Source organism: Columba livia, chromosome 4 (assembly GCF_036013475.1).
Source record: "Columba livia isolate bColLiv1 breed racing homer chromosome 4, bColLiv1.pat.W.v2, whole genome shotgun sequence".
Classification (NCBI taxonomy): Eukaryota; Metazoa; Chordata; class Aves; order Columbiformes; family Columbidae; genus Columba; species Columba livia.
The window spans coordinates 55,993,290-56,005,744 of record NC_088605.1 but is presented as its reverse complement, the minus strand read 5'-3'; the positions used below and the strand labels follow the sequence as shown (position 1 = coordinate 56,005,744).

The 12,455-nt window shown below is 36.5% G+C and overlaps 1 protein-coding gene and 1 long non-coding RNA gene across 7 annotated transcripts in view; one reads left to right on the top strand and one right to left on the bottom strand.

Moving 5' to 3' along the window:
- Positions 1–12,455, top strand: part of DCLK2 (doublecortin like kinase 2) — a 90,509-nt gene that overhangs the window by 75,298 nt on the left and 2,756 nt on the right. For 2 of the 6 annotated variants that reach the window (XR_010472366.1, XR_010472365.1), the window contains 7 exons: positions 946–1,092; positions 3,330–3,463; positions 4,741–4,818; positions 5,857–5,953; positions 7,745–7,825; positions 8,946–9,062; positions 10,118–10,200. Coding sequence is in view for 4 of the 6 variants with exons in the window: in XM_065061883.1 (XP_064917955.1) it covers positions 946–1,092; positions 3,330–3,463; positions 4,741–4,818; positions 5,857–5,953; positions 7,745–7,825; positions 8,946–9,062; positions 10,946–11,011 (720 nt within the window). In the remaining 2 variants the exon portion in view is untranslated. Of the gene's footprint in view, positions 1–945; positions 1,093–3,329; positions 3,464–4,740; positions 4,819–5,856; positions 5,954–7,744; positions 7,826–8,945; positions 9,063–10,117; positions 10,201–10,945; positions 11,025–12,455 lie in introns of those variants that run through there. The other 4 variants (XM_065061882.1, XM_005509083.3, XM_065061884.1 and 1 more) reach the window with 3 other exon arrangements.
- On the bottom strand, positions 8,309–10,983 carry LOC135579380 (uncharacterized). Its single transcript, XR_010472367.1, has 3 exons — positions 10,823–10,983; positions 9,616–9,803; positions 8,309–8,447 (listed from the first exon to the last, which is right to left on the bottom strand). It is a non-coding gene; the product is annotated as an uncharacterized LOC135579380 (long non-coding RNA).

The following is a 12,455-nucleotide window of genomic DNA, read 5'->3' as shown; positions in this document are numbered from 1 at the left end:
TTCACAATTTCTGTAGTCTACCCATTTCTCTTTCTTTCTAGAAGTTATTTTTTATATTAGAGGCTTTTTAGGTTTTAAGAGAGTTTTTTGTTTTGTTTTTTTTTTTAATATTTTAGTACACTGCCATCTTGGCTTGCATTTTCTGAATTGCTGCATCTCTTCCACATGTATTGAAATGCTTGGAATGCCACCCACAGTCCAGACAGATCACTCCTACAGATGTATCCAGGGTAACCGTCATAGAGACACCCACGTAAATTTGGTTGCCATGGCGGGAAATGCTGCATCAGTAACTCACTCACATGTAGTTATATATTCCAATAGGAACAGGGCATCCATAATCAGAGAATACACAACTGGCACATTCAGAAATCACCTGTAGGTCCTGCACTTTGAGGTATTATGGTTATGTTTGTCTTATTCAGTTATATTTATTTTATATTTCTGCAATATCTACAGAAATTCCAATTTGTGCTTCATTACAATTGCTGAGTATTTGTTACATTAGACTTTTTATTATTGGGCTAATTTATATTACCTTACTCAAAATAAGGATTGGATTTTGTTGTGTATTGTATTGATATTTTATTGATAAAATGAAGAAAAGGGAAACTGTATTCCTGTACCTTGATGTAAAATAAATGAGAAACCAAGGGTAGGAAGATTAATAAAATGAAATAAAGGCAGAGAAGAGCTGTGATTTGCCCACACTCATGTCACCAGAAGCCTGAGTACAGCTGAGAAATGAATGTAAATGGCCCAAGTCCCAGTCTGGTATCTTGGTAACAAGGTCATCTTTCCACAAAATATTTTTTTTTTTTTTATTGTTTAACAGGCATCTGAGCATGCCTATTGTAAAGAAAAAGTCTACACAGCTTTTTTATGATATATCATCATCTTAATTATTTTTGCTGTAGTGAACTATTATATTATCTTTTACTTTAGGGAGGAGATCTATTTGATGCTATCACTTCCTCTACAAAATATACAGAGCGAGATGGGAGTGCAATGGTCTACAATCTGGCCAGCGCACTCAAATACCTCCATGGTCTCAACATTGTACACAGAGACATCAAGCCAGAAAATCTCCTGGTATGTCCCATTTATTTTTCTAATATTTTCTCTTCCTTTGCTCTTATTAATGCAAATGCTTGTATATAAATGTCAAGGAGCTGAGCAGAGAACAGCAGGAATACTAATTTAGAATAAGTATGCATGAAATAAATCTTCTGCCATAAGATAGCAATCACCATAACCCAAATGAGCTGTGCTCAAACCTGTCCTTAGACCTATCTTTATTTACATTTTGATTGGCTGCCATTCGGAGTATTGCCTCACAAAACAATGAGTTTTAAAGCTGTATCGATGAATTATTTATTACAGTTTGCAAGTGGGAGCAAAGGTGGGTTGTGTGCCATTTCTTTGAATGATCTTAGGGTTATCTCATGCAATTTTTTTTTGCTTTTCCTTTCACTGTCATAGCAGGAAGATCTTTCTGATGATTTACCAGTATTGTAGCCATGAATTAAATCTGTACCATGCATTTATTTTCTCCCAGGGGACTGACTCCTTTTTTTTTCAGCAGAGACATAAAATAACTGTGTTGACAAGAATTACCATTAATTCTGTTTTGGGAACTGCTCAGATTACAGTGCACAGAATGGGAACAGGGCACTATCTTGCTTTTACACAGAGGTTACTCTTACGTATTATGTATTGGGTGTTAGATATTATGTGTCATGTGCTGAGCAACCAGGGCCATAACCTCCCCTGCTTTAGCCACTGTCATGGGGAATGGCAGCAGCATTCATCAGCACTTGTTAGGTGTTTCTTCTGCCGTGTTTGTCAGTCCTGTTTCATGAGGTTGCATCTAGAGTAGGAGTCATGGGTTATCCAAGACCAGATTTTGAATTGTTACAAGGATAAGGTTATAAACTGAATGTCTTTTCCAATTAATAGTCAATTCTCTCCCAACTAATTCCACTGACAGTGTTTAGCAATTTAAATAAGCCCTCATATAAATTAGAATGTTTAGCAAAAGAGGGAGTGCTTCTCCTAGAAAAGGTAGTCACAGCAACATGGCACTTAAGAGGAAGAAAATGAAGGTGGAAGTCTCGCTTATTATCAGTGCATCTTCAAACACAGCCAATCCAAAGCAATTTTAAGCTCTCATTAGTGATCGAATCAGTTATAAATAGGTACAAATGTCCTTCCTGCCTAGAAAGCCTAAAGAGATTACTCAACAGATGCAAATCTTGTTCCCTGTGGTTGGCAATGGCAGCATGTTAAGATAACATACTGGTATTGAATGTAAATGCAAATAATTCCTATAAATTGCTGCCTATTATTGCAAGTAGTTAGTTCTTTTGCACAGGGTCATCCAGCTGCTGAATTACATTATCTTTACTAGTCATGCATTCGAAAATACAAACTTTAAGAGTAATAGTAGTATGATGGTGGTGTATCAAGGATAACAAGTGTTTCCATTAATTATATGAATTACACAGGGGAATGAAGGAAGAAAGCTATTGTTGCCCTAGCAATATTCATTTTTTGAGGAAACCAAATACATTCAGCCATTTTGGAGATTCTGCAGGCCTATATTCTAGAAAATAGATCCTGTTGAAATCACGTTCACTTAAACATTTTACTTCAAGAACAAAAGTAAGATTAATTTGGGATGTTTCCTTTTGCTGTTGGTCTGGTTTGATTTACTCTTGCTATGACTGTTGTTTAACATTCTTGTTTCTATTAAAGTTGAACTTCTTTTGTTAACAAAATGACTCAGGTTAACATGTGCTAGATTCTCTATGGGGCTTTTGGTTAACACTTCTCAGTCAGCTTTCTCACTCCTGAACTGAATGTAGGGAACTCACTTGCCTAGGAAATACCAGGTTTGCTACGTGGCTAGATTTATGGTGTGTTAGTGAGAGACGTTAAATAAATCTGATTGTAGCTGCTTACTCCCATTTTAAACTCCAGGTCCTAAACAATTGGAAGTATAGTATTATATTTTTTATTTAATATATTTAGAACTTCTCGGCATTCTAGAATTGGCTTTTTTTCTATCCCTCTAGCTGCTTAAGGCTATATCATGGTCTGACCTACATCACTTGCAGACAGCTCCGTTGAGCAGTAGCTCCAGCTGCACTGTGGCAATCAGCAGCCATACCATTTTTCTTTTCTTTCCCAACAAGGCTGTGGAAGTTACTTTTTTCCCTACCTTCTCACCATGATGATTGTTATTTTTCCAAACAAATTAAGGGATTTAAAAAAAAATGCAGATGTTCTCTTCCTCATTCTGTTTTAATTTTGTTTGCTGATTCTAGGTATGTGAGTATCCCGATGGAACCAAGTCTTTGAAGCTAGGAGACTTTGGGCTGGCAACTGTGGTCGAAGGACCTTTATATACTGTCTGTGGTACACCCACGTATGTGGCTCCAGAAATCATTGCAGAGACAGGGTGAGCATGACTAAGATATCTGTCTTGTAACCAGTTATTTTTGCCAGGTAACTCTTAATTGTTGGAAGAACTAGAATCCTCTAATAGGATGGTCCTCGATCTTTTTGTAACCAAGCCACCTGTGAGAAAACAGGCATAATTCAGTTCCTCGAGAGGCCACTTTCTTTGCTCACCCTGCTCCCAGGACTCACCTTTGCCACCTTACCACCTCCCTAGGACCAGCACTGGTGGACTGGATTTTACTGGTTTGTGTTCCCTCCCTCAGAGCCCACTGTACCAGCCACAGCAGCTGCGTGGGGAAAAACTGGCTAGCAAAATATAGTGTTCATGCAAGAAACAGAATAATTTATATTGGGAGAGATTTCAGAGGTCACCAAGTCTGAACCTGTGCTCAGAGCAGGTCTAATTAGATCATATTGATTCAAGTGACCTTGTTTGGGTGACACATGCTATTTGGTAGCTGTTGGTTTAACTAAACAACCCAATTTTTCTGTATTTAATGGGTAGTTACATAAATACAAAACAATTTTGTAAAATGGTCAAGTCAGCTTTCCTTTTATATACCTCCATTCCATCCTAGCTGAATCTTGTCTTAGCTGTGACAATTGTGAATTTGGTCTTCCTAATGGAGGGAGGGTCATTGTATTGTTTCAAGCATTGTGCAGTGCATTTGTTATTTTGAGAAATATTTCAGAGCTGCAGTGAGCTCAAACGTCAAAGGGCACTTCATCTGCGTGTTTTAGATTTTGACAGAATGAATCTACTCTATAGAAATAAAAAGACCTCTTTTTGACCTCTAGTGTTTTAATTTCTGTGCTTTAAAAGAAAGGTGCAGTTCTTTTTCCTTGTGGTACTCACTCAAGAGACTGGAGAATTGGTATCTATCTTGCTTGTTGCTTAGCAACACATGGTAATGTTAGAGATAGCTACTCCAATATGGGGACAAAAAAAGCACATCCTTGTCTTTTGTCATTAGGAATTCTGGATTGAGAAACCTTGCTACTGAATTGCATCTGAGTATATTCACAAGATCCTGGAGAGCCTTGAGGCTTATGAAAAAGAAAAAAAAAATAAAAGTGATATTATCACAGTTTCTTAAAGACTGCGAATTACACTGAGTAAAATGATGCTTAGGTACAAAATACTTTTCCACATCATCAGCAAGTAATTTAGAACAGACTCACAATATATATGCATGTAACTCTAATTGATTGTTTGACTGGAATGTTTTTGTTTTTTTAATCCACCACAAGTAACACAGTCTTTTTTTTTCTCAGTTATGGCTTAAAGGTGGATATTTGGGCTGCAGGTGTGATCACATACATACTGTTATGTGGATTTCCACCTTTTCGCAGGTAAGAGTCCCTGTATGTCAAAGGGAAAAATAGTAAAGGACCAAGTTCTTCCTGAGCAAGACACATTTCATTTACCTTTTTTGTTCCCTTTTAAAAATTATTTTCACTGGTACTGGTTGTCAGGTTTTTTTGGGGATCCATTTTGCTTATTTCTTTTTCTAAGGGAGCAACTGGTTTACTTCTCTGTGTAGCAACATGGTGTTGTGATAGCACAGTTTCTAGTCCTTTTGTCTGCCAGGTATATCCCAGTTCAATGAACGTGTATGCTTTGCCCTCTAGTGTTTCTATTTGGACACAACAGCTTTACTGGTTTGTGGTGTTGAGAGTGAAGGTTAATGGTAAACTGAGCTGAGGTGAAGAATGTGCTTATGGTGCACTTTTAACCTTGTTAATCCTTTTTTTTTATAAGTATCATGTGATTGATGGGGTTTGCAAACATGATTCGTCTTACTCAATGTGAGAGTTAGTTCTACTAAAAATCAAATTGGGTATGCTTTGGGCCTCAGCATTTTTTTTTGTCAAGGAATGAGAAGCAGTTAGCAGATTTTAATAGTGACTTCTCCTCTTAACTTGTAAGTTATTCATGCAGTCTGTTTTTCCATCTTTACAGCAAAACACTTAGTTTTTAATTAAAATCACCAGACTGAATATTTTGCAAAGAATACAATATAAGCAATTGTCCATGGAAAAAATATCATTTAGTTTAGGTATTTGGGTTTTCCATGTGGTTAGTTCATGTTTGAAAACGTTTTGAAAGATGTATTATATAAACAAATGGTAATTGCTTTGAAGAGAGTTGGGGGTTTCCACATTTATAGTATTACAAATATGTGTGTATATATATTTATTTATAGTTTATTTATTTAGTTAGTTTATTTATAGTTTATTTATTTATATTTATAGTATATTTATTTATATATGTTTATTTTATTATAGTTGATATAACATCAATTCTGTTCCATCCCCAAATCAAGTTAAAAACTCATGTGACAAACTGACTGTTTTCTCCTGATCGTTTTCATGACTGCTGTTTTACAGTGAAAACAACCTTCAGGAAGACCTCTTTGATCAGATACTTGTTGGGAAGCTGGAATTTCCTTCTCCCTACTGGGATAACATCACTGATTCAGCAAAGGTAGCGATACATTTTCCAACCTGAAATAGTATTTCTTGCAAGCCTCTGGAAAGACTGCGCTCTCTTGGAAAGGCAAAATAGAAAATTCAGAAGAGACTCTTGCCCACTCTTCCAGCTGCTGTGCCCTTTTAGTCAGTTAGCTTAACAGTGCAAACACCACAGACTATTCAGTTTATTTAATGATGGATTTTTATAGTAGGTTCAGCACTTCAGCTGTAAAGTATGTGTGTCTCTCTGAATTCTCCCTCTTTTAACTCTTTTCAAAAAAGAAAAATTATTGGTATGTGGACTGAATGCAATTGACATTTATTAGAACTTTTCAAGAGGTGCATCCAGCTTGATTTGCCGCTGCTAGTAGTTCTTGTGTTATTATTGCCATTCATCTTTAAAATAGTTGAGTCTGTATTATAAAGGTGCCAAATTCTAAGCCCCACTTCTCAGGTTAATTCAGTAACATGCTTTGAGTGATATCTGAGGCCTCTAATTAGCAAGTGGAGATTATTTCTTATGCAGCCAATGAGAAATTGCATTTTTTTCCTGTATTTCCCAATGGCTGTTTATCCATTTGCCACCATTCCTCAGCTCCAGTCATCTTATACTCTTCCAGACTTGCATTCTGAACAAGCAGGATCCTCAATCTTGGTACCAAAGGTGACCCCTTTCACTTCACACTTACATAGACTAAGTAACTTGGCTGGTTGTGAACTTCTCAGGTATGTTACGTCCTGCTTGAAGAAACTATTTCCCAAAACTGGAGTTATGAACAATTTCCTTGAAATACTCTTGATGAGAATATGAAGGTTGACAATTTGGAGGCTATAAAAGGCTATTTGAGGGGGAATTTGCCTCCAGTACATTAATTTGTTCATTTAGGAGGGCAACATATTTGTCTTGATAGGCTTGTAGAATCATTAATTACACCAGTAAAATGAGTTGCTAGTTGCATAAGAAGAAATCTGAATGAATAAACAATTGAAAAAACTTGGTTTGGAATTTTGGGGCTTTTAATTGTATTTTACTGACTGCTTTGTATCAGTGAGCTCTTAAGGGTTTGTTATATCTGTAGGCAGCATAGTCACGGAAGTATTTGATAAAGCTAAAGACATCTGCTCTAGTGCCTGTAAAAGATTATGAACACCACAATACTAAATCTTTTGGGGATTAAAAAACATAATTAGTAGAATTAAGCATTTTTCTTTTTCTATCTGTCTGCTTTGTCCTATACCAGGCAAACCTTACCTGGTGAAATGAGTTAAATGTCTTTTTTTCTTCTGGAGCAACAGAGATCAGAATTTTCAAATAATTTCAGCAGGTTCTTGCATTTCAGATGCAGTTTCTTGCCTCTGATTTGTGCTCTTTATGTACTGTTACTCCACTGTTACTATGGGCATGTACACTGCCCACAGGGGTTCTCACCTGTCCCAGGTTTGTTTTCATTCCAGTCCTCTGCATGAACATATAGAAAAGGAACTGGACCATTATTGCTGATTTTTTGAACATTTCCTTTTCATCTGGTTTCAAAACACTCAGTGAAACATACATACAGCTGTCCAGCACACTCTATAAACCTGAAGGGCAAGACTTCAGTTCCACTAAAGTCACACTTGGTATTACTGGTTCTGGTGTCAGCATAAGCTGTTTATTTTTCACCCAGGCAGTTATAAAACTGCACTGAGAAGAACTTGGTGCAAAAATATTTTCCATTGTAATGTCCTTCACCACTCTCCTCAAACTCTTTCAAACTCTTTTTTTTTTTTCTTTTTCCTTTCTTTTTTTTTTTAATATATACAGGAGTTAATTAGCCTGATGCTACATGTGAATGCTGAAGCCCGATATACAGCAGCACAGATCCTAAGCCATCCCTGGGTGTCAGTGAGTAAATTACATTTTACTTGTCTCTAATTTGATATGAAATCTGTATATCTAACCCTTAAAGTGTAGTTTTTGTAAGTAGCAATGTACTTCTACTATGCCCATTTCTGTTTGTTGAACAACTAGTCCCGTTTCCACATAGAAGAACAAATACTTTTCAGCAGCAGAACAGAGCGAAGGGTATCACTTCTTGACTGAGATTAGACAGTGCTTAAAGATAACACGACAGGCAAACGTATGACGTGGGCATCTTTCTTTTGTTATTTCACATTCAGCGTAGAAAACAGCTCAAAAATGTGTATGCAGAAGGACTGTTGTGCATGTTTGCATCTTACTTGCTGCAGTGCTACTTAAAGCACAATTTCCTGGTTTTTTTTAAGCACTTCAAGCTTCACAAGAGAAATTAAATTAGAAAATAAAACCTAATTTAACACAGGCACTAAGTTGATGGCTGACAGGTCCTTCATCTTTTTGGACAGTAGTAATGGGGAACACCAAAGTCCTTTGCTTATTGATTTAAAATCAGTTCACTAGTAATAAATAGTAGGTTTACATGTACACAGTCAATGTTTATTTCCACACACATTTTGAAAGAGGGACTGAATATGATCTCTGGAGTTACCTGAAACAAGACAACTATAACAAGTGTGTCTGTTCATAACAGCTCCTCTCAAACGTATTTATGGTACTACGTAATGTTTCCACACTTCGGACATGTTGGATTGTTTAAAATGCTAATTTAAAAGAATGACAAATTATTTTTTTAATTTATTTTTAGCATGATTTCAAGCATGTTATTTTAACATGTTTGAATCAAACTTGTGGCTTATAATTGTGAGACAAATCAATGGACTGAAAGTATACAGCATCACATGGCAATTTAAGACATAGAAGTCCATACATAAAACAGTAGTTGCTGATCCTTTTTTCTGTAATTTCTCTTAACCCATTTGAACTATATCTCATGTAGCAGAGGGTATTCACATTTGGGCTGCCTGTCTGAACACCTAACTCACGGTTAAAAGCAGAAAGTACCTCAGGATAATAGAAAACTTACCTTTTTCTCAGTTACGTTAATTGTTTTTTCCCTAACTTGAATATTGTGTTTATTCATATACAGGATGATGCTTCCCAGGAGAATAATATGCAAGCTGAAGTAACAGGTAAACTGAAGCAGCACTTTAATAACACTCTGCCCAAGCAAAATAACACATCTGCTGGGGTTTCTGTCATCATGGTAAGAGAGTGAACCTTTTTATACTTTGACATTATACTTTGCATATTTTCATAATGGTGCTCTATGAGCATGTGTCATGCAAGAATAGCAAAAGCAAAGCTAGAATAGTCTCTAATTCTAGTCTTTATTTGTGTATAATGTGGATTGTCTCATCATCGCTTCAGAGCAACCAAGTCTATCACAGTGTGCTAGCTAAGCTATAAAAACAAGCTTTCAAACAGAAACATGTAAACAAGAAGTAGTTATATGTTGAATTGAAACTTATTAATGATTTGAAATCTTTCATTATAAAAACTTTAATTTTTTATCTTCCTGACCACCTAGTTAGTTAAGTAGGCTCTTCCCCTCCACCCAACCAAGTATTGCTTGATCATGAATGTACTGTTGTTGCACAATATGCTTGTCAGGAAACCAGACTCCACTTCAGATTTTTTTTTTTGTAGTATAGAATGTTTATCACATTATTTTTGTCCCAATCTAACTCCTGCTATTTTTTTATGTTCCCTAACGGGGAAGTCACAAAGGAACCCTGATGACCCATGGCTGAACTTACTTAAACAGTAATTCCGGAAGCCAGATGTGTGAATCATGGCAGCAGAAATGGAGTTTGCTGTTATCAGTGCTCAGAATTGCACTTGGAATTGACTGGTCACTTTTGCAGAGAATATGCAACTGCAATAGAGATTGATCTGCAGTCCTGTTCTTGGTGTGGTCCATTCTTGTCCAATGCAAGGATGGACACTGCACACAAAGAGAATCTTCAGTTACTAGAAGAAAAATAAAAGCTTCTATGATAGTAACATAACAGTGATCCCCACACCTCCCCCATTAGTACTCTCCAAGTCCAGCCCACTTAAATTACAACTAATTGTTTTAATAATCTGAAAGTAGGTAAATTTAAATAATGTTTCTGCATACATATGTGCTTTTGCAAACCCATTTATGTGTATTAACTATGCCCAAGCTTTAAATGTAGGAAAAGCGGTAACATAAAAATGAGAGAAGTCAGAAAATGGATTTCAGGTTCATGCTGTTGTCTACATTTCATTTGACAGTTTGACTTGACAGTTTGAGAGGGACTTCAGAGCTTCATTCTTTATTCTGTTGAGACTATGGATAAGCCTGAAGCTGAAAACTGGTATAAAATGCACTACATGTAATAAAAGCAATTTCAATTCTAACTCTCAGCCCCTCTCCAACTTGCATGCCACTTAAGCCTATCTCAGATCTCTGACACAGCGTAGCTTCTGGCTTCTTATTGGTGTGGGTTTTTCCTTATTCTGTTGGCTGCTGACAGTCCTTCAGCCAGGGAATCGCACCTTGTTAAAACCTTTATTTCCATTTTCCCTTTTCCTGCCTTATTTCCTTCTAACAGGTATAGAAGGACGTAAATGCATAATTATTTAGTTCTGAATGCAGCTCCAAGTTATTTCTGAATGGAAAATCAACTTCTTGCTCAAAACACTAATCTAATGAGGATTAAGCCCCAGATTTGTTATTCTTGCCCTGGTTTATCTAGAACAATGACATTTAGTTATTTCATGTCAAGTTCTTCACTTACTTGTACTAGCACTCACTGCTTAAAACCACTCAGATTCAGATGAGTACAGTATTGTAATTCTCATGTATTGCAGTACATTGCTTTATCAGTCCACCTGCATATTTAATGGAATCCCCTTTAGCATCACTTCATTCAAATATTGTCCTCTGGCCAAAGCAGATAATACCATCATGTGGCAGATAAGTAAAACTGCACATACCTGCTTCAGTGTTCTTGCACAGGAGACTCTTTCTGCCCCTAAAGCATGTTGCTGTTAATTTAAAAATGTTCTGTAAATCTAAATTTGTTGCAATTGTGTTAGTTCTGCTTAAAGTAAGTCTAGTTTCTGTCCCTTGCTTCCCTCCTTTTTCCTCCTTTCCCAACGCCTGCATTGCTTTCCTCTGAGTAGGTCCAAGGCAATGGTACGTACTAACTGCGATGCTTTGTTCTGCTGCACAAAAAAATACATGTTCTCCATTTGTAACAAGAAGTAAGGAGAAATAACTCAGCCGGTCTGAACTGGAAAGAGCTTTACAGTCACACAAAAACAGTAAAGGAAAATATTTTAAACACAAAAAATTTATCTGTATTAAGTGATGCATGTTTGAAGTATTCTAAGCTAACACTGATACAACTAGCTATTTTTCAGTTGCACAGACATACCTTGGTCTGTTCCCCTGGAAGTAATTTTGTGCATGGGTGTACTGTACAATATCCAAAAGTAATTAGAAAAAGATGGGAATTCCATGACCACACACAAAAACAAACAAACAAACCACTGAAATAAGAATTGTTTCCATTTAAAATAAACATTTTAATGATCACTTCAGCCTTTATCATATCACAGGGCAAGCCAGAACGTAATCAGTTCTAAATTAATACAAACCGTTCTTACTTAGCAACAGTAAAATTAAGCCTCCTCTTCAATCCTTAAAAAATATAAATCCTAAATTTCGTTTCATAGGTATGTATTGCTATGTGCAAGCTCTAACTATCAGAGGATGTTGTGAGGACAGCAGAGGAGAAAAATCACCATCAACACAAACTGGAAGCATTTCCTTTCCCCTTTAAATAACCTGTCCTGCCACAGAAATAGCAAATACTTGTTTATTCACAACTCTTTCCAGCAAGCAAAATAGGAAATATGCAAGACTGCCTGCACAGCAGCTACTTTGATAACGATAAAACTACTGCATATCACAGCTAATCTCAAAAGCCTAGACACAGTTCATCTAGTCATTTCCTTGCATGCTCTATTTTTAAAGTCAGTTGTTAGTAGCAGAGAATTCATTCACATACTGTTGAATTTCCTCCTTGTACCTGTATGCACATAGACTAATGTCCCTCAATTAAAAAGAACAACCAACAACAACAACAAAAACCAAACCAAAAAAACACCATGAAACCCAAAATCAAACCACTCTAAATTCAAAATACTTAACCTTTGCTTTTGGGAGCTTTTCTACTCAGTACTTTGGTCTGAAAAAGCCTGGTATTGTGTCTGCTCACAACTTCACTGCCCCAGCACACAGCCCCATCATTACACAAACAGAACAGTTTTAGCAGGAAAGCCTGCACATGACTGACTTCAGAACAACCCACCATCCATATACATGCAAATTCTAGAACTCCTCGATTTGAGAAATTGGAGATACGAGTCTCGGTCTCTTTGCCAAGTCAGGTAAAAGGTAAATTTGAATTTAGGTGCCCCATAACGAAGTAAGTTTTCACTACCAAGCTATATGATTAGTTTGGAGAAGAGAGGATAAATACCTTATTGCTGCCTTGTCCTTGATGACTTTGATGCAATAAAACATATTTGGAAAAAAAAAAAAAAAACATGCTAAATTTAA